This window comes from Cygnus atratus, chromosome 10 (genome assembly GCF_013377495.2).
Source record: "Cygnus atratus isolate AKBS03 ecotype Queensland, Australia chromosome 10, CAtr_DNAZoo_HiC_assembly, whole genome shotgun sequence".
NCBI classification, from domain to species: Eukaryota; Metazoa; Chordata; class Aves; order Anseriformes; family Anatidae; genus Cygnus; species Cygnus atratus.
Window position 1 is genome coordinate 19,009,726 of NC_066371.1, and position 23,164 is coordinate 19,032,889.

General features: G+C 37.2%; 1 protein-coding gene across 2 annotated transcripts in view; it reads right to left on the reverse strand.

Annotated features, from left to right (window-relative positions):
• Positions 1-23,164, reverse strand: part of NUP210 (nucleoporin 210) — a 66,278-nt gene that overhangs the window by 31,136 nt on the left and 11,978 nt on the right. For both annotated transcript variants that reach the window (XM_035558266.2, XM_050712701.1), the window contains exons 4-15: positions 21,294-21,390; positions 19,165-19,315; positions 16,606-16,738; positions 15,584-15,742; positions 15,045-15,113; positions 14,630-14,736; positions 13,456-13,596; positions 12,082-12,219; positions 8,398-8,553; positions 5,122-5,320; positions 3,694-3,839; positions 843-1,064 (exon numbers count right to left, since the gene is read on the reverse strand). In XM_035558266.2, coding sequence (XP_035414159.1) covers positions 843-1,064; positions 3,694-3,839; positions 5,122-5,320; positions 8,398-8,553; positions 12,082-12,219; positions 13,456-13,596; positions 14,630-14,736; positions 15,045-15,113; positions 15,584-15,742; positions 16,606-16,738; positions 19,165-19,315; positions 21,294-21,390 — 1,718 coding nt within the window. The remainder of the gene's footprint in view (positions 1-842; positions 1,065-3,693; positions 3,840-5,121; positions 5,321-8,397; positions 8,554-12,081; positions 12,220-13,455; positions 13,597-14,629; positions 14,737-15,044; positions 15,114-15,583; positions 15,743-16,605; positions 16,739-19,164; positions 19,316-21,293; positions 21,391-23,164) is intronic.

Consider the following 23,164-nt stretch of genomic DNA (forward strand, 5'->3'; position numbering starts at 1 on the left):
CTTATCACTTTGTGCATGGGAGAAGAGCCTGACCCCCATCTCACTATAGCCTCCTTTACGGTAATTGGAGAGTGCGATAAGGTCTCCCCTGAGCCTCCTTTTCTCTAGGCTAAACAACCCCAGTTCCCTCAGCAACTCTTCTTAAAAATTCTTTTCTGGACCCTTCACTGGCTTTGTTGCCCTTCTTTGGGCATAAAATAGCTATACTTTGTACAGTGTCTGCTGAGGAAACCAGTTAACCAATTTGGCAGCCACACTGAAACGCTTAAGCGTCACAAAATTACAGGAGAAAAAAAAATTAAACCAAAGCTAAATGCTTCATAAAGCAGGACAAATCACTTCTGCACGTTGGAGAAAACAAGACCAGGTGGAACATGACTACAGCCATTCACATGACTGTTACTTGTTTGAATAAACACAATTACACTGTCAGATAACTTGGTTCAGAGGAGCAGGTCAGACTGAAGAGTCAGTCTAGTGCAGTAACCTTCTGCTACATTCCTGTTTATGTAAACTGAAGCAAGCTGCAGTTATTCGGATCTATCTGTTCTAATGCATTCTACAACATAAGGTTACTGTGACTTGGCTTTATACTGCAATAAACCCATCCTAAAATCACTTTATAACATAACATTATGAAATAACTGTCTAAAACCTGTACCAGCATCACAATGAAGAAAATGCATAAACAATGTACTTAATGTGAGTTCTTTACTGGCTTATTATAAAAACTACTCATTATTTAAAAGGTATATGGTATCATAAATCTGTCTGAAGCCTGTTCTCAATTGCCTTAGCTCAGCATTTGATGGAGGACAACACAAACACCTTCTGGCACTTACTTGCTCTCCCAGGCTTTTGCAAGATACTCGAACCCAATGCTGGATGTTATTCCGAGATGTAGGAAGCCCAAATAAAGACAGGCCAATACTTTCTTCATCCTCAGCAGTGATGTTCCTGAAGAACTTGGAAGGCTCTTGTACCCATGGTCTAGGTCCTCCCTCAAATAACATATCTTTAGAGGAACCCAGAGTCACTAAAGCAACGGATGGAGGATCAACAGTCTGGAATGAATGACAGCTAGGGATTAATGATTCTATTCACAAACACTTTGACTGTTCTTTGCAAAAGAAACTTCCTAGAAGTCCTATTTGTTGTTTTGATTAGTCTATGTTTTTTACTTACAGTGGTTTGTAAATCTGATTATTTAAGAACTGAGTTGTACCAAAATGATTAGTATCACCTACAGCAATTTGACCCAGTCAGATTCTATTCAGTAGAGTCCAAGGATGCAGAGAAAAGTTAACTATGTTCTAATCGCATCTCTTTCATGAAGAGCTACCACAAGAGAATGACTCTGAATATACTCTCCTGAGCACAGAAATCTAATACATTTTTTTCAAATTTACAGCACTTTAATGAATGAAATAAAATCCAGTTTTACTCTTCAAAAATCCTTTCACTTTCTCTCTCCAGCACAGTTCTGTGCACATAGTTATTTTTCTTCCCAAGTTTTACTTCAAACCTCTACAAGAAATTTCAGATTGATGCGCATCACTGGGATAGACTGTGCTGTTTATCATCACAGAAATTAACCTGACATATTAAAACACAATAACCATTTGTAGTGTGTGTTCCACAACCCCATTTAACTTAGAATTTAGTAAGAAATAACAGCTAACAAGAGATCGTTCAATTCTTCCCACAGGTGCCTTTAGGTAGGAAGAGAGAAGAGGCATGGGAAGAGTTGTCATAAATGTTCCTCTTTCCTCCCAGTTACTCCTTGGTTATATTTGTAATATAAAAGGTAAAAGCCCAATGGGAAAAACAAGAGATTTAGTTTTGAGTGTCTGCCTGCCCTTTGACTCCTGTTTATTTTTCCTCACTTTTTATACTATAATTGTTTTATGATAGACATCTGACAGAAAAATGTACACATCCTCCATTTTGGGGCATCACAAATATTTCAATCTACAGAAAGGAGGGAAACAAACATGGAAATCACCATCGTACATTTTAAAGAAACATTCTTCACTCTGTGAAGCTTATCTTAGCACAGATTTAAAAATTATCTCTATTCTTTAAGCACAGAATACCTAAGCAAAGATTTTTTAAAAGTGTACTTAATCTAATCTCCCTGTCAGCATATTTTGGCTCTGTTAAGGACACTGGAATCATTTTACTTTATAGATGAAAAATGGTGTTATAATGCCCTAAGGGGCTTGCTAGTAAACAGGAATGATGTCATACATATGAAAAAATCCTCATTAAAGAGACTGTGTCTCTCTCACATGTACTGCTAACAACAGAAAAGCTTACACACACTGCTCAGGATGTTTCAGCATCTTCAATGAATTTATACTCTGCAATTTAAGATTTTTGTCAGAAAAGCATCTTTAAAAAGTAAAATGATCATTACAGTCAAGTCTCAATGATTTGCACAAACTTTTGTTCCAGATTTTGGAAAAAAGCCATGGTCAAATCTATTAAACTTCAGTTTTGCAGATTCAGTGCTTGACTTCTGAAGACCCAAGTATACTGTTTTGTATTTCCAAATACTGACCCTGTCCTCAGGTTTTTTTTCCCTAATGTTTTCTTTAATAAACCATCCAACGTTTCTCTTATTTGTAGGGAAAAAACATTCCTTTTCACTGTCATATATGAATGTCAGCTTTCCATTCTTGCAAAAAAAAAAAGTTTATATACTATGACAGCAGAAATCATAAACTAGGTTTACTTTTATTTACTATTATGTACACAGAATCGTAACTGCACCCTTATTACCTTCTTAATCCAATTGTTAATTATTTCAAATGAACAGAAGAAAAAAGATTTGTCTCATCATTTTCAATCCACTTAGAGTATGCTGAACAGTTATTTTACTAATTGAAGTAGGCTGTTAAAAAAAGAGATACACAACTTCTGAAGGATTCAGTTTCATGAATGAATTGTCTGGATGTTGTACTACACAGTTGTTTTTCAGCATTTTACATACTCAAATTTGGTTATTTAACAACTTAATTTCTGCATTTAATTTACCTGGCAGTTTTGCTCCCTACCCCTGAATTTCTTATTACTCTTCCAATGAGAAGATGAACATGAAAGTAAAATAAATTGAGGAAAAAAATTTTGAAAAGAAAAGAAAAGAAGAAATAATTTGTAGAAGTCAGGTAACTGCAAACTAACCAGAAGGAGGAACTCTGTGCTATAAAGCTTGCTATCCTCCACCCTCAAAATATCCACTCCTCCGCAGTTCACTCAGATGAGGGTTATTCCTATTAACTGTCCTGCATATTTCTTCAGATGACAGCAATTGTGACTTCTGCCAAAAATCTGAAAAATGGGCAAGGATTTCAAATTCACTTTCCACTTCAGAAGTTGAAACAATCTGTTAGTTCACCACTGAATAGCCTTCTGGGTTGCAGACACGGTATCTATGTAGACAAACTCCACTACATATTTTTATATATAGATATATTAAAAAATATAACATTTATATATACACACATATGCTCCATAGACAGACGATTAAAACACGATGACCCAAACCAAAGCATAAGACTTTTCCTGCGAATCAACCATCCAACTTTTTTTTTTTTTTAAACCCTACTACTTACATAATATCAAGTTGTGATTTGTCACTTAAAGGCATTTTAAGGTATGGATTGCTTTACAAACAAATAAAACACTTACTTTTAATGGTAGATAGGCAGCAATGGTGATGCTAGCGCTGAGGTGGACATGACTGTGGGTATAACTAACAACAAGTGTTGTGTATCCTTGAGTTTCAGCTTTCACTTTGACTCCACTACAAAAATCAGCAGTTGGCTTAAGCCTTCCTATCAAATAAATTAAAAACATATATTTATATATTTGGAGAGAAATGCCTAGACACTTTAGTGCTAGCTCTACATAGCTTTTCTCAGCAGAAGCATTTCTACCAGAAGTAACTAGAGACGCGCTCTCCATCTGAGTAAGTAAAACAGTCACTACTGTCTTTCATCTCAAACCCAACAATTACTGAACAATTCGTCTCTCTCAAACTTTATTTTCAGCCTGTCCAAAGCAGGTCATGAGTCTTTTCTCTGGTACGAACTAACATGATTTTCTTTCTCTTAGGAGAATAATCTGATCTCGCTGTTTTAAGATGAAACTGGATCGTATTTAAGCACAAATAAGTCGCATGGTTCAGACAAACCTTCCTGCACAAACATGCTGTATTGCCTACGGTTTCAGTTTTCTCTAGCTGAAGTTAAGGTATTTTGGTGCAACTTTTCTGCTTACGCATAACATTTTGGAGCTTGGTGGTGTACCCTCACCCCTCTTTTTGCAGAAAAAACCAAACAACAACAAGGAAGTAAAACAGTACAAGAGCAAATTATGCACTGACATTTAAAATAGCTGCCTCTCAGGCAAACAGGTGGCACAATGCAGACTGGTTTTACTGGCTTGGTAGCACAGGAAAGAGCTTCCATACAAGAGGAACTGGGAAAAAAATAATAGTACATCTGAATAACATACTAAATTCAGCAGACTCAGGAACAAGCACGTTGCTCAATATCCATTTAGCCAAGCAATACTAATGGCAATCTTTGAAAATAACATGCAGATTCCATGCTCTTGCTACACTTCTTAAAGCAACGATTTTAAGAACGACAGAGCTTTGGCAAAATTTAATCAGCTGATCATCTTAGTTTCTTGCAAGCAAACACTGTCTGATAGAACAGAAAGCACTGCTGGACAAAAACTGCAAAGCAGTTCTTAGTCTTAGTGTTGTTGCAAATCCTCCAGTGCCACCTCAAACACATTCAGCCTTGTTACAGAAGCATATTAAAAACACTGTATCAGTAGAGACGTGACAGACTGCACTTTTTCCAACAAATTAGTTGCCAAAATGCTTTCAGAGTCCCACAAAACATCAAAAATATAAAGTTCTGCATGAAAAAGTAAATACATTCTCAAAATAAAACTGCATACCTACTCTGATCCCCATCTTCTAAGTTAAAAGCATATCTCTAGCAATACTCTACATAGCAGATGAAACGCTGATTTAAAGGAGGTATGTGATTTAGTAACATTTTAATTTAACTTCCAAAACAGGGAGGGATGAGGTTAAATCACCTTGCAATGGCACGAACACACCACGGTTTTCTACTTCCACAACTAGATCGAAGTGTGAGCAGTCGCTCAGTGGGACTGTCTCGCCTGTTTCAACATTGGTTAGGCCATTAATTCTCAGGGGCAGCTCCAATACTTGGCCAACACGTGCTTCAACTTGACATGGCGTGAACTCCATCCCGCTAGGTTCAGTTACATATACCTGAAGGAGGAAAGAAACATAAGACAGAGGTGCATCAAATCTGCAAAAAGGTACCAGATGAAATGGAAGACTTCATTATGCTCTCCTTGTTTTAATTAGCCCTCTTGTAGTCATGTCCCAGTTGCTGATTCCCTTTTATGGCTGAAAGTATTCTCTCTCATATTCAGACTTGCTTTTGTGTTTACCTACCGCAGAAAGGTATCAAAAAAGGCCATGGAAAGCTTGCTACTATGTTAGTGCTCCTGTCCTTTAAGAGTTCAAGTTCTCATTAGCTTGGGGATCCCTCTACTGCTACTTGCACAACTCTCCCTTCTGCCGCACAAATCATAAAGTGAGGATTAAGGTGCGTGTTATCTCCAGGAGGTACCATCACCAACTGGGCCAGCTTGAGTATCCAAACTTGACTTCTACAAGGTAAATATTTGAGCTGGACCTGACATAGTCAGAAAGTGTCCCCAGCCTCCAGCCTGGATCTCTCACAGCGGGTCTGCAGAAGCTGGGGGAACTAATGGCCCTTTCTCACATGAGCTTATTTGATCGCCTTTTTTTTTTTGTGCGTTTCTGTTGGCAAAACATTTCCAAAGGCATCCAAGGTCTCCCCAGTAATGTCAGAAATCTAAAATAAGTAACCAGATTTCTAATGCCTAATTTTACAACATTCTGCTTCCACAAGTAATGCTTATTTGAGAGATACCTTGAAATTAAAAGGGTTACTTCCTAAAATAAGACTGGCAGAAACTGAACTTGCATGCTCTTGTATATAATATGTTGATGAACAAGCCTTAGCTATATTATTTATTATTGTAATTTGCTACTTTTTCCCATTACTGTTAAAGAAACTGCCACAGATTTCCTGCATATTTCCTAACAATCACTATGATCAAAGCTTTTCATTTGCAATACCTCAGTTTCTTAACCAGCTGCAAACAGCTTGAAAGACAGAATAGTGAAGCGTATGGTAGTGTTAATATTGTAACCCTTGTGGAACACAGCTGACTATTCCTATTGCTGGCTGAGGTCAGTAACTAGAATCCTTCGAAGATATTCTATGCAACTCCTAGCACAAGAACAAAGGCATTCAAAAATAACCAATTTGGATCATGCAATACACTGCTCTGAAAGCTCACATAGAGAGAAGCACTTTTTTCTGTCTTCAGGCTTTGACTTATGCTTGGGGATAAGAAGTTTTAACTGAAAGCCCTCATTCTTGCATCTCTTGCTGGTAACTGTCACTGTTTCTCACTGCTGAAACCTGGTTACGCAGGGAGCTACTTCAGAGCAAGTTCATAAACTAAATTCTACAGTTTTAATGACCAGTCATGAAGTCTAAAGACATTTAAAGACCAAGCATGAAGTGTAGTACCTATCTCATATCCATCTTGTAGAATTGATATAGTCAATTTGAGCACACATACACGCAAAAAAAAAAAAAAAAACTAGCTAATTCCCCCTAAAAGAAACAAACAAAAAAACAACAAGACACACACAGCAGCAGCAGCATTAGTAGATGCAGTAGTTCCAAGTAAAGCTTTGTTAGAAATATCTTTCCCAACACACACATCCGAATAAAGAGATGTATGCCTACATTGCTCTCTCTCAATTCTGGGACAGACTTGGGAGTCTTGATCAAAAACTGTACATATATATATATATATATATATATACACACATACAACACTTTTGTCAGGTGGGACTCTGGTGAAACAGAAGTGCAATTTAACAATTACAGCAGTGCTGCACATGGCAATACTTTAAAATTATGAGGTATTTTGCATAGCTAATTTACGTATTTTGAAGGCAATCAGCTTGTTCCCCACCAGTTGCTAAATTACATGCATGTATACTGGAAGGAAGGTGCACTGCCCCAGGGCTTGCAAGACATGATTCCTAAATCAATTGTTGTGCTCCCTCAGAAACAAGAACTATCACCTTTTTAAAGCCTTGGCCAGATGGAGGTCGTTTGCCAGCCTCAACAGTATCTGCATGGCACAAACAAACCTATTTCATTTATGACCATGCAGTTAGACAAATTGTTTCTGGATCTCAGGTTAGTCACACATGCTCAGTATACTCTCAATTGTAAAGAGGTCAGGAGCAAAATTCCTCTTCTCAGTCACATTTCCATTCCAATGCTTAGGTCTTTGCAAGAGACATAGATTTAAAGCATAGATTAAAACATCTGAATTTGTGAAAGTAGCTTAGTACTGCTTCACAGCAGTAATTACAAAACACAGTAATACTTTGTTTTTATTCTACCACATTAAGTGTCTGGCAGCTTGGAACAGCTTGACAGGCAACAAGCATTGACACAGTTTCATTAATGCAAATGATTTGCATCCAAAGGATGCAACAAAATATTTCCAATCAATAACATGCTAAAGTATTTAAGATTGTAGTTTTACAGGAAGTAGTAAACAGAGCAGCTTCTTCACTTATCCTTGCACACTGTTCTGTGCGTAGTTACATATACTGTTCCTGTATTTTCTTTATTCTTCATCACACACTTTCCATCCTGACAAAATGCTAGGAATAGGGTATGATATACACAGAGATGGCACACACCCTCTCAGGACGTATGCTTTTCCATTCTTAGTCTTCTAAAAGATTATTTTTTCCTTGTCCAGTTTTAGTATCTAGATTGTTAAGTGGCACTGTATAACATCCCAGTCACTTCTTCAGGCAGGAATTTCCTTGCACATCTTGATGATACCTGTCATTTTACATCAAGAGAAAATGTTCACCTCTTACCCTGCAAAATATATTTAATTTGGCTCGTCTGCTTAGGTAGCTAGACCAGCGGAGAACAACTGTTCACTTATTGCGCTAAGGACTTTCAACAAAAAAAGAGACTTACCAAGGAAATCAGGAGGGAGGCATAAAAGTACTACAATTAATACAGAAGAGACAGATTGATTTTGAAGAAGCATAAACTCTGAAACCAATCACTTAACCTGCCCCAGGGCAGGCAGGAAAACCTCTTGGGAAAATCTTGGAAAGGGGAAGGCCTATCGGATTCTCAACTTCTACTACTTTCCAAAAGCTGTATTTAAGAGCAGCCAGGGAAAATCAAGTTTTACCTTCATTTCTCCATAATGCAATGGATTCTGAACATCAATTGCCTGAATAATACTGATGCCAATATCACTTCCAGTTGTCATTACTCCTTTGACTGTCACCGTAGCAACTGCCTGGTTAGAATAGGACCAGCTGAAATTTCCACTTCCACCATGTGCCTAGAATACAGAGAAAAAATTTAGGCTTTGAAGATTTTGCCTGAGAAGCCAGGAACACACTGATGAACAATGCTATTATTGAGGATATAAGTAAAATAACACCTCAGAACTACCAAATAAGCAAGGTCAAGTACAAAATGAGAAGATTACCGTCCTTCATTCATTTTAATTTCTGGTTTCTTCAAGCCCATATCCTACATTCTCACCAGTGCTACTAACCCAAATATATCTCCCAGCTGCAGAAATCTGACACTCCCAGCAATTGATAGTGTTTGGACTCAGCACATGATTTCACAAGTTGGCACACAGGATTATTATACATCTGAAAACTCCCACTATTTTTCAGTTACTGATAGCCAAAGTGTAGATCCAATGATGTTGGATCTCATAGCTGCTAACCTGATACTCTGTACTGACTAGCTTCTGCCAATGAGAATTGTTAAGTTATCTGAACGGAAGAGAAAAGAAGCAGGGCAGGCAGGGAGGGAACGGGACAACAGGAGGAAAAAACAAACAAACATTTTCTTGGCATTACTTCTTTGATTTTATGCTGAAAATAAGCGCATCTACCTGCAGCCATTCAACAAACATGCTGATCCAGCAACCAATCAGCTAAGATGTATAGAAACTGCCCATGCTTGCGGTGAGCACTGTGAGGGTCTGCGAGATGTACAGGTTACACTCCCACAAAAGCATCAAGGAAAGAGTCAGTTACTGCCAAACTTATAAGCTCAGGTTTATCATGCAGATTCCCATTTAAAAAAAATAAACAATGCCACCACACACACAAAAACACACACATGCAAAAAAAACAAAACAAAAAAAACCTGTTCCTTAAGCTCCCAGCTCTCAAATGCTTGTTTCAAGTTTGGAACAGCTTAAGTAAATGGAATTATTCCACAGAAGGATAAGAACTAGTTACTTGGGGTTATGATCAATGCCAATAGAGACAAATGATTACATGCACTGAAAAACAGCTCTTGGCAGACAGCACAGGGTAATATCTGCTGCAGGTTCATACTCTATAAAGTCAAGGGCCAAAAAACATTTAGCCAACATAAGCAGAGAATTGTCTTCCTTGATGTTAAACACTAGTTACTATAGAAAATCATTACAATGCTGTAAAATATATAGCTTTTAGATAACATTGTGAGCTAGATGAAATGCTTGTTGAGAATAAAACTGCAGTGATGTATACTGAGAATGCATTTTTAAAGCAAATTTTAAAAAAGTGACTGTCACACTCCAAAATAAATATCAAAATTGCCTCAGAGTGAAAACTAAGGCGAACACTGTAACAATGTTTACATGATTTTTTTAAAAAAATTCTTTAGTTTCCTCAGCATTTGCTCTAGCCCGTTTCATAATTAAACTGATATAAAAATGGACAAGATAAATCTTGACTAGAAGTACAGTGTAGAAAATAAATCTAAATTATGCAGCAGCTTACCTAATAGCTTCTACCAGAAAAATCAAAAGGATAGTAATTTCCCTTTTTCCTTTCTACGAACACATTCACAATCTGATTACACAAAGAGCACCAAACAAAGATGAGTGGAAGAATAGTTAAGAAGATGATGCGTAAGATATAGCAAGAAGTGTTTTGCTGAGGAATGTAAATGTTCAGAACATTCTGTAATTGTATTTTCAATTAAAACAGGGAAATGAGCAGAACACAATAATACCCAATTCTTGATAATATTATAGAGTCACATCTCCTTGCCATACAGACAAAATGCGTTACCATAGTTTTGTTTTCAAGCGGTCAGTTTTCTCTAAGAGAGAATAAGCCAACTTCTGTTTCAGCCTACTTGTTATCCAAAGCTGAACTTCACAAACTGTTACCACTGAAGGTGATGCCCTCACTAGAAAAAATAACCTCTAGCTTGAAATCCATGTACTTAACTTCATAAGATGCCATTTCACTTCTCTAGTGCATGTGAGGAAATATCTTCATCCTATTTATTTATTTTTAACTAAATGTTTGCAACAGAAGCCATCTTATTAGCACAACCATGGAGAAAGGAACCAAAGACAGCTGAGAAAATAAAACCTAGAAGTCATTCTGATACCATCTGGAGGGAGTTACTTTAACTATAAGCAGAATTTGGCTAGATCCAAAAAACTCTTTCATCTTATTTTCAGGTCTCTTCACTGATTTAGTATAGCCTGACTCAAAATCTACCAAGTAGAAGGCAAAAACTAATGTACAAGAAGGAACAATAGTCAAGCTGTGTGTCACTGTAAAAAACCATGAGTATTCTTGACTGGGCATTGAGAAAGTGATCCCAGTTTCAGTAAATACAAGCTAATTTAAATATTGGGAGTCAAAAAAAGATCTTTTTTATTTTAAAAAATCGCAGTAAAGGAAGTTAATTGATACAGATTATTTGAGTAACATGAACAAGTGTTCTCTAATGAGAAATTTGATTATATATATGAGATAAGGTGAGACAAGAATAGAATTGCAAAGGAGGTGGAAAACAGAAAAAAAAGACATTTACTTTCCGTCATTGGGTTCTAGCAGAAATTATGATGAAGTACTGAAAACGCGTATTTGTACTAAGAATTTTTACCACACTCTGCTGGTGTGGTTGGGTATGGCATGAATGAATTCTAACTAATCCCACAAAAGGTAAAAATGCAGATGACAATTTCAAATTCAATGGAAATAACTTCACATTTACACTAGAGAATGCAAATTTATATTTACAAGATTGATACATTTACTTTAAACACCATGTGTCCTGCTGCCTGTTTTTGTATACTCTCTAGTAGATGATAAACTCGAAACTCAGCACTTCTTCATGTTAAAAAGGAGAGGTAGAAACTGTGCATGGAGCACAGGATCGTGGGGATACTGCATTGAGGTGAGTCTCAGTTCAAAAAGCACAAGGTTCTTCTCTCCAGTAGAACATACACAAGATACTAGAAGACAAGTCATTTGCTTTACAAAGCCTATGGGAAGGACTGACAACACTAGAGCAATGACAGAGCAGAAGAAATGTAACAAAGTACCTTAAAAAGGGAATGCTGTCAGTGAAACTATCTTTCCTTTCCTGTAACTTTTTATTAGAAGCATGAGATATGCCAAGAGTGAAGGATACTGACTGAAAAGGTTGGCAGGGTGCTGCTCATTCACCCTGACACGCCCTTTTTGCAGTTTCTTGATACTCCAATTCATACTTCCATCCCTTTACAGAAAGTGGCGGTCTCTAATTATTAGTATGGAATTTCATACATATGATGTTTTCTCTAATTTCAAACTACTCTTTGTGTGCAAATGCAGGTGGTTCATGAGGGAAATTGGAAGCAGGTGAAAGGGAAGAGGTAAAAGGCTGCTTATTTATTTATCTACACATTAATTCCTGCAAATATAATCCAACAAAATTCCTCCAAATAAAATTTTGGATATCACTGTACCTGAATTATTCAATGTCAATTCTATGTAAGTAGTTGAAGTAGTTACAGGCCTCACTGCATCTGCTTGAGCAATCCTTTCTGCATTTAGATACATCTTTGGCATACCTGTATGGTGTACTGGTAGACTCCTGCTTTTGGCTGCCAAGGAAACGTCAAAATGCTGGGTGAAAGAACTATTGGAACATAAATTTCAACTTCTTGCTGGTTTCGCACTGGAACTGAGAATGTGTGTACACCTCCATCCTACAAAAAGTAACAGTACAGTGTTATAAACGACATCACAGTACTTCCTGGGAATAATGCTTAGTCATATATAGACAAGCTGTTGAAAATATCTCATATAGAAAAGAAAGCAATTAAGCGTCCCTTATGAACAGCATTATTTGTGAGCAAATAGTAAGCTCATGGCAGTGATGTGTGCTATTCAATTATGTGAGTAATATTACTATGGAGATACAAGTGTCCATGCTTATTTAAAGGCAAACTGCAATAGAAAATACACTCTTATCTGGAGAACTAATCGGATAACTCCACAAATGCATTTACTCCTTGCTCATTCTACTCTGCAGGAGGTAAAATTGAATCTCTGCCTAAAAGACCCATTTCTCAGTCCATCCTGAAACACTGGCCTTTATAACTTTGCTGTAATTTTAACGTCATAACCCTCCTGCACAATACACTGTTTCTTGCTGGTGTTACTAAAGAAAACTTCAACAGCTCTGACCAAACCTCACTTCATTCAAGAGTACCTCTCTGACCCAAAGAATGAGCATGGCTTATCATACACAATGACCTATCAAATCCTATTCAAGGAATAACTAAAAAGATTTCGGAGCAAATGGGTTCAAGTGTTGAATCTTTCCAAGTTTCAAGCAAAAGCAAATCACTTTCACACCACATGTCCTAGTTAGCCATACGTTCAGCAGCCTGCGCAACTAGCAGAAAGTTAATGAATATTAATTTGAGGAAATATTTAGGCTGATACGTTTGGCAGATTTTCATTCCAGCATTTAACAACACTTACCAAATGACAGAAAACTTTCCAAATGTAACTGAATGCGGAACAAGGCCAGGGTATGACACTGATGATCCTACCACAATAAATTGTAAAATTCACTCAGAATGTGAGAAGACCTTTGCACCTGCACAAGGATATGGTATGTGCCCACATAAGGTATCTGCCATGAAAAAAAATGTAAGTGCTGTGCACCACTAGTTTAATAGGTATTTGCCACACACTCAGTAGCAAAATCCCACAGACTTTATTTAAGCAAATCCTCTGTTGACTTAATTGACAGTTTTCCTGAAGTAAGGACTTTAGAATTTGGAACTTAATCTGTTTAAACAACAATGGCTTAGATCCATGCAATTCTTAGCTTTCCTTTTACAAGGTCTACCATCTACTAGAGTCACTACTGTGCAAGTAAGTGATTTTTAAGCCTAATGGTAAAAGCAGAACAGTTTTCTGTAAAGACATACCTGATCTACTACTGATGTCAGTGCAGCATCAATAATGGTCTGACCCTTCTTTATTGCTCTCACATAATGATATGATCCATTCAGAGACGACTTCAGGATCTCAAAATACTCTTCAGAGAGCTTTGTATTAATTCTGATATTCTAAAATCAAAACATTACACAAACATCACCACAGATAATTAGCATTAATGCTGTATAGACAGCCATAAACATTACCAACAAATCAATAAGAAAATCTTACAGTAACAAAGTTCAAAGAAGCTCATCTGAAACTGAATAAGAACTGTTATCCTATGAAAGTTTCCATCCTTCAACAAGACTATACTTTTCAGACACATCATTAACTTCACAGAAAATATGTACTTTTTATGATAACCGCGATATGTAATTTAGCACAGAAGTAGCAATATATATAGCACTAAAAATTTGGATTTTACAATAATTTCTTACTTTTTTTAATTCTTAAACACAAAAGGGAAAGAACACGTGATTATACTGCCACAATAACACATTTCTTCTGAGATTTGGCTGAAACTCAAATCTGTATCTCAAGAAGCAGGTACAAATACATTAATAGTCACAGAAACTCAATATTCTGAACAGCAATCATTTAATAAAATTATTCTGCTTGCAAATGAACTATTTAAATCTTTTTTTTTTTTAAGGAGTACAATATATTTGGTACCTAACACCTAAAATTCATCTTATTTGACTACCCAAACAATTAAGTGTTTTAATGCTAGCTAATCATCTAGGCTTTTCCCATAATCAACCGAAAGGAAACAGCTAGCTTCTCAGGAGTATTATAAGCCTATCTTATGCTTTGTTCTTTAACAATAGGAAAGACTGCCTCTACAGGTAACAAAATTATACTGGGGGAGGTAGGTGGAGGGGTGGATGAAGTACAGCATTAGTACTGCCTCTCCACAACTGCAATTTCCAGTGCAGGGCCTATGCTACATATTTGAAGCGCACTTCTTCCAGTTTTTCTACAGCATTTACACTCTAATGGGCACTTTCACACGAACTACCACACAAAAAAAAAAAGCACAGGGGAAGGAAAACAAGCAGCTTTGAAAGTCATAGCTCTATGTAAACAAACTGCTCAACTAATTTAAAAGACAGACAGGATTTAGGACACAGACACTCAGTAGCATATCAACATTTCACTTACCTCAGATAAATACACTTTATTGCTTGATTTATCATATACTTCTATTGTAATTTCATAAAGTCTGCCTGTTTCTAGGACCCATCTGTCACCTGGATGAACCGTAAAACCTACAAAACAGAAAATATTGAACGGCACAGACCAACATCCTCTTTTCGTAATGAATAAAAACATTAGAATTCTGGTGGCCACGCTCTTAAGATGTCCCTTAATTGTTTTAAGTTGCTGATTAAAGAGATGAAAGAAAATAACTGTTCACTACTAAACCCATTTCACATTGAGTTAACTTTATGAATGATTTTTCTAAGATAAGTCATACAAGAAATAAAAGGGTATATATACACACAGAAATACACCAACAAAAGAACAACGACAAGAAACGTTATTAAGCAATCAGGAAAATTAAGTCAGTACCAACCTAAATAACCAGGATTTACAACATATATAGTGCTGTTTGGTAACCTGGAAACCCCTTGCATGCGAATACCTGAAGTTTCAGTAAAGGAACAGATAAGTTTTGACAGAAGTCAAGATCAGCATGTTCCTAGGGGTCCTTGTGCCCCTTGAGATATTTAGAGCTAGTTGTACATTAATGATAAACGTTACCCCCATTATCCCAAAAGACATGGAGCATTTCGGAGACATCCCAACAGAGAACACTGCTCTGAATACAAAAATTAAATAAAGCCCCTTCACATTCCCACATTGACTGAGGAAAGCAGACATGATTTAACTGATCTTTTCCAAACTAATTTCTTAGAATATTTCAAGGCATCAGGCAACTCTTTTAAGACTGAATTCACAGCAGTGCTGCTCTCTATACTCCATCAGGTGCTCCTGATTTTCAAGGGTATCCGTACAAATGTGGGTAATTTTATCATTTTGCTCTGCCAAGGGTGGAAAGTTTGTCTCCTGCCACAAGGATCTGGATGGAAAAGCATCACCTAGGAAGGATACTCTTGTGCGCAAGTACGAGATTAGTTTGTCCCTGCTGCACTGCAGTTACAACTGACGTTGCCTGGTCCAACTGGGCAACCGGCCAAGACAGATCTCCCTCAGGGCCAAGCACATTGTTCTGGAGCTGCAGCTCATACTGATCAGACGGCATCAATAATTCTGCACATAAAACAAGACAACATATGAAACAATAAAAGCAAGTGTGTCAGTGTTTGAATGCTGCTAATTATTGCTGATTAATTTTTATTGATGCCTAGTGCATGCATTAAAACAGTATTTTTAAATGTCTTGCAGAAACAGCATTTGTGTGTTCAGCACACATGCACACAAAATGAGTTACTTTGCCTAACTTTCATTTCTTTGAAGCTTCAGTTTTCAACTGGTATCATCCCACTGTTCAGATCTAACATCCAATTCATTCCCAGCTTCCAAAGTAGTGAAGTTACTCTCTGCAAGTTACTGATGATTTCTGCTGCTTTATTCTTCTCTACAAGCTGCTGACGGGCCTAGTCAAATATTTCGTATCTAGCTGTTTGCGTTTTGTTTAAGGAAAGTTATCAACAGCACAGGCTCCTTGTAAACAAGGGATGTAATTACAAACTTCCACACCTTTAAGTGGAGGTAGAGTCAGCTAACCAACACTTGTAGAAATGGAGCAAATCCATTTGTCAATAAAACATTCCCTGTTATAAAAAATTCTTAAACTAAATTTAGATTAGTAAGTCAGACACTGTTTCTTAGTCAATGTGAAATATATTACTACATCTAAAATGATAGCACTAGCTCCTATTCTAAGTTACCTTTACCTTCACATCCTCAACAAATTTGTGAGATTATATCCTTTATAGTCATAATTTTTACGAGAGAAATCCTAAATGGCTGTATCATTGTGATTTTGAAAAACAACCTTCATTGTTCTGTTGTTTGTTATACAGTAACAAACCTATCTAAACCCAATTAAATACTTCTCTGCAGTGAAAAATTCACACACTTGTTAAAAACAAACAAATAACAGGACAAACCTGTAATCTTCCCTTGTCTTATTTTCTGAACTCTGTACTGAATTGATGTTCCTACCAGAAGATAAACATCATATGCCGGATTTAAAAGGATGTTTTCCAAAATAAGCAATCTGACTTCTGCAGGATGTACATGCTATTGATTGAGAAAAAAAGAAAAATAAATTCACCTGTTTGTTTGAAACATAACAAGCAGCAATAGCTTAGAATCTATAATGAAAGATATTACTTTCTGTAAGTAGCTCTTTATTATCATCTCAAGTTTTGCAAAGACAGGAAAATGCAGAAGACAATGAATTGCATGTAGATCTGCTCTATGCCTCAACCCCAAAAACAAGTTAATCCAAAAGAGACAACAACATGTTCAAATTATGCTCTGTGTGCCAGGAGGGTGTCAGAGCTTTCCCATCACTCAAAGGGACCGGGGATCTTCCTTCCCCCCAGAAGGGTACACGCAGAGCGATACCCACCACATGCTTGGCAGAAGCCAGCAGTGCTGCTATTGAACTTGCTCCTGTATCTTCCCAGCACCTGCATTAATACCGCTGTGCAAGCCTATCCTGCACGGCAGTACGCAGCTGCTTTAGCAGCGGTAGCTTAGCTGTGTTCATCCACTGTCACAATTTCAAGCACAACTTCCTTTAGTCACTCTTTTTCCTAACTCCTGTTTTAGCATCAGGGAGCCTGATGATAATTTAGATCACTATACCATTTAGAAGCTATGGATCTCAGAAGCATAAACATTAATGAAGCATGCCTTGTACTTCAAATACTCGCTATCACCACCCATTTCCAAAGTGAGAAATGGAGACAAAGGAGGAATAATCTGGACATGGTTCAAAAGGAAAAGTGAATTGAAAGTTTTCTGGACACATTCCAGAAACAACTTTCTTTGATTTTATTCTCTCTTTACTGCCAGTCTCCCCAGCAACCAAAATGGAGAAGCAATTCCAATCTACGCATGGTTCAGTAATATCGTGCAAGGCTGAAGAAAAACAAGTCTGTGTTGGGCATCGTTTTAGTTTAGTCTTCTGAAGAATATAGGAATACTTGAGACTGATGCATGGTGACTGTTTAGACATCCAGAAATTCTTTTTGCCTACTGTAAAACAAGACAGCTCCATAAAAGAGATCCTTTATAACTTCATTAAGGAATCTGTATCAAACTCACTGGTCTATTACATTAGGAATACAATAGACAACATACAGTTTTATAATTTAAACTGTATATCGTGGTTGCTCAAGGGATGTTCACTGAAAACGTGTTGTCTGGCAGAACGAAAGATTTACATGAACTATTAACCACAAGCAAAAAAATTGCAAACGCAGTAATATCTTTTCAATTGCGCTGACAGTATTCATTCAAAACTAATTCAGAAAAACATTAAAACAGAAAACCAACCAAGCTACAAGCACTCAAGAAAAAGTATTGAGTCAGACTAATACTGTATAATTTTAGAGTAACTATATTCATCAGAATTATTTATCAAGGCTAAACCTGTAACAAAAACACATTTCTCAACATATCCTACCATTTCTGCCACATTACTAGTATTACATCGATTTAGATTATTTCCATAGAACACTTTTTACAGGTGCAGGTTCAATAGTCCAAGATAATGTTTTTATTTAAACCAGACTTAAGTACAACATGTAATAAAACAAAACTGCAAAACCAGACTGCAGATATGAGATGAACCTCAGAAAAAAAACACATTTTATACGAAGAGATTTTTAGGTATGAAACTGAACTGATACTAGCAAAATGCCAAGTACTGGAGTCAGAATTTACAAACAACTGAGATGGTTGTGCGTGTTATTGCTATTATAGAAAAAGCCATACTGTTACCAGAGATAACTGAAAAACTCAGTCACTTCAAGTTACAAAGTAAGAACGGTTCTATATAACAACCAGGTAGACTGCCAATACTGCAGTTTAGCACTCCTATAGCATTGACATTTTTATTCCAAAGACCTTCCTGGGAAACCAGGACCTAATAAGGTAGAATTAGAAACTAACCAAGTATTTGTATGACACTCATTTCAAGCACAACAGGAAACAAAGGTATATCCAAGATAACAATCCTTGTTTTGGCTACTTGTTCATTCTAAGAAGAACTAAAGAGTTCTAGTTAAAAACAAACAAACCTAAAGGGCCAATGCATGCACTACCCAGCATGATTCTAATTATATATGTAATATGAATGACTATCAGGAGTAATAAAATCTTACAGAAGCACTTGAAGCGTACTCTTCTGCTTCAGGGCCTTTGTCAGAGAGTCAGGTTTAGAAAGAATGTCTGGCACATGCACTGTCCTGGGTAGGGCAGCTGCATCAGGGCAACTGCAAACTCCAACCCTTCCATGGAGATCAAAATTAGTACTGTCACCTTCTGTGATATGGACTCTAGAGTCAATCCAGTAAGACTAAGGCAGCGCTGATATCCCCAGTAGCAACTGATGTCATAAGGAACAATACAGCAGGGCAAATTTACAGTACTCCTATAACACTGGACTATAAAACTAAATTAAAAAAATAGAACATCACATTCAAGTTTCTTACCTTATAGACGTTTTCCTGTATTGTTGCTTTTAATTTAGAGCTCCCTGTTTTCATTCCAGACACCAAAATGGTATCTCCTTGCTTGGCAACTTTTTCCATCTCCAGTATATACGAGGGTGGAATATAAGTGGATTCTGAAAACTTGAGTATACTGAAAGGTGAAAAGAGAAGTGAGCAGAAAAATTTAAACCAATCTTTGTAAAACCACACAGAAACACCACTACCATCTATTCACAGCCATTTCCATGTCTTAAGCAAATTTAAGATGTCTGCCTGGGACCAGATATCCAAATTTTACTTATTCCTGTACATATCTGCAGTTAATTTGCGTGACTGATAAAAGTTTGTTTGAAGCTTGTTTGTCAGCCTTAAAAAGATATCAGAAAACTGCACATGTTGTCTACAATGATCCCTCCAGTTTTTACACTACGTGTAGACTGCAAAAGCTCTCTAGATTATTGTGGAACAGCAGATGTGAAAGACCAACAGCTTATGTTTATAAAAGTAACAGCTTAATGAACCATAACACAACTTTGACCGATATGAAGAAGCTTGGATGCATTTAGTAGGTATTGTGTTTTTTTTTTTTCCATAGTCATTTATTCTCTTAGAGAGCTGATTTCCCCACATTATAGTCAAGTATCATATGAATAAAGCCAGGTTCTTTGAAAGAAGACAGTTTCCTATGTTACTACGTCCCTACAATCTATCTACGTTTTGTTGGAACCTGTTTTTGAAGTAACTGAAGCCTCTGCTATATGAGTTTGAATATTTAATCTTACAAGATCACTGTATGTTAAGGAAGTTCTGATTAATGTTGTACTTGAGAAGCATCTGTAACGTTTTTTGTGAGAAAAATCCACGTTTCACGTGTTTGCAGTCTGGTCGGATTCAAGGGTGTCAGGGATGTATTTTTGCTAACATTCCCATTGAGCAATGTCAAAATTCACCATGGCATTTAATACAATGAATACTAGCACAACACTGCTGGAGAACAGGATCCCAGTGTTGTTGACCATTTTACTTTTAGTATGTTGGTGTCAGTGTAAAGATAAAGCTCTCAGAGTATGACTTGAAAAATATTCCATCAAGATAATGGTAAGTAGCCTTCAGCAGTTTAATAAGGATGCAAACTGAAATTTCTGTTTGAAGCCACTGAAGTTCAATTACTTTAAGCTGAAGACCAGAACAACAAAATCAACACCATAAAAGGACATAGAGAAGATAGTGAATAAAAAGAGAAAGAAAACAGAGGCAAGAGATGGTCTGGTGACATACCTGTAGGAGTAAAGAAAATCGTACAGTTTGCATTCTTTTCCTACCCCTACCACAGATGAGCTCCTTGACTTCTGAGCAAGAACTCCACCTCCATTAAACAGAGGGAAACTGTATCTCCCCTGTTATACAAGAGCACTGGAAAACACTGAACTCATTAATGAGTTGAAAAGCACTTTTAAGGTCTTCAGATAGCAGTTTCCACAAAACACAGCTCTTCTAAACTCCAGTAAATTTATTCTTTAAGTCAGACCTGGTAATGAACTAACCATCATGGCTTATTTATCAAGCAACTGCTTTCCGTTCATTGCTTGTCTAAAGGAACTATATTGAATATCTTTCATTGAATTATTCCATCTAGCCTTGTGAGCTGTATCTAGCTTGCAAGCAGTCACTTGGCCAATTCGGATTTAAATGTTAGCTACTCTGAAAGCTATTTCAGTGCCAGAACTGGGTGTTGGCTGAAACCTGAAGCTCTATGAGCCAGTAGAGCTCCTTTCTGGAATGGAAGCCCCTTTCTGTTGCCTTCTGTTGTGTTTTTTGTTTTGTTTTTAAATCTTCGCACAAAATGTTCTCTACTCATTGGATTATTGGATTAGAGCTACCTGGGCTGCTCATTAATGCTATCAGCTTTTAAATTAAACAGGGATGAGAGTGTCCAGGAAGTTGAGTAGGTCCAAAAAAAAAAAAAAAAAAAAAAGGAAACAAAAAGACGTACACATAGGCACAAAACAATCAACACAAGTATTACTTTAGGTGTCAGCTTAGTTAACTGCCTAGATGTGGGGAAATATTTGCAAACCTAAAGGACAGGAGATTTGCTTTTTTTTGGAGAACAATGTAAATGAACTTACCGCAATGCATTGTGGGAATCTGAGAAGCCATCAGCCTCCGTGTCTTTTACTATTGTCCAGTCAAAGACTAATCCTGCCAATGTGCTGAAAGTGTTTCCTATGAAACAAGCAAGTAAATTAAAACAAAAACAAGTAACAACCCATGAAGTCTTCCTGGAACACAAGCTTTTTTCCCTAGGAATTTTATCTTATCCCTAAGAGAACTACCAGTATCTAATTACAAAAATCACAATCTATTTTGCTTTACTGACCTGTGCAAATTCAATATCATTCTGTCAACCACTTGTCTGTCTAGCTTGCAATGCCACACACCACTTCATCTTCCAAAAATAAAATAAAATACGCACATCTCATCTTCAAGATGGGTCTTGCAGTGTCAGCTGGGACAAATAAATCCCAGTATTTACTATGTTTTAAACTACATTTTCAATCGTGTTCCTCCCTTTGACATTCAGATTTACATTAAACTAAGAATCAAAGCAAATTTATTCTCAAATTCTTATGCTTTAATGTTTATTACATCTTTAAGGTGCAAGAAGATTTTAAGACAGGACAATGCAACTTACAGCCTATGTTCTCTTTCCAATTTGTATACAACTTATTGCAGACATCTCTGAGTCCCAAATAAATAGGACTACAAACAAAAAACTCAAAATGCACATAGCAATATAATTAAAATTGATTGGTACTGTGTTATTTAACACACAGTCAAGTCTAGCTTCCTTTAATGATACATGCATTAGCTTTGCAAAGCTGTACGACACTTTTTTTCTTGCTCCAATTGAAAATAAAGCGGGCCAGCGGAGAAAAAAGCAAGTTATGGCACTATGGAGAAGTGATGCCTGGACACAGACAATGCTGCAGCAAACTGGTATCACAAGCACAAATGCTTCCTTACAGACTTGGAACTGCCATTCATTGGGCCTGGATGCCGTGGCTCCTGTTGGGGTCCCCCACTACAAAGACAAACTCAGGTTGTCAAAGACAACCTGTGGTGGGCATTCCCCAGGTGATGCAGGGTCTTACTCCTTCAAGACAGGACCAGCTATCTCCACAGCATGGATGGCAGCAGCAAGCCACAGGTTAACCCTACCAGAGGCAACACCAGGGAGGCAGACAGGTAACACAGCACTTGCCATGAGTGCCGAATGTGTCTCTGCAGGATCACAAGGGTGTCAAACAGGCCGCCTTGGCCAGCCAGAGCATCAACCTCACAGGCTCTTCAAAGGTTGCTGCTGGCTGAGACCTGTGCTCTGAAAATAATTCAGTCTTGATACAACTACTGATGTAAAAAAGCTTTCCTATATCATCAGGTTACAGAGACAGCGAGTGCAGATTCGAGACTTGTCGGAGAGGCAGGACCTGCTGTGTCTCCTTGGGTTAAAGTCACAGAAGACCAAGTACACCTTGGATGAGGGGAGAATCACTGACGAACCACCCAAAATCCATTTGCTCTCAAGCGTTATGGGTAGATCTCTCTAACTGGGGACTGTACATGTGGAGGGTTTTTATTTTTCCTAAAGAGTTACGGAGGGAATTGCTACCTGATGTTCAACTATTACCACAGGGGAAAAAGAAGAGGAACAGAGAAAAAAAGGAAAAAAAAGAAAAAGGCGGTCACTACTGTCAAAGCTGCAGTTAGGTAAGGTACTCTGAAAGCAGCTAAGAAAGAGTTGGGATGAGGGGGAAAAAAAAAATCACAACACTGTAGATTACCAGATGCCTCACAGATGGGATTAGATGTGGAAAACAAGCATTTTTAGTGAATTAACTTGTACTCCCAACATCCTCAAACCCCTGTGAGAGTAAAAAGGATAAACCATGGAGACTTTCAGATATCCATAGACAAAAGCCCTACTGACCTTTAGTGG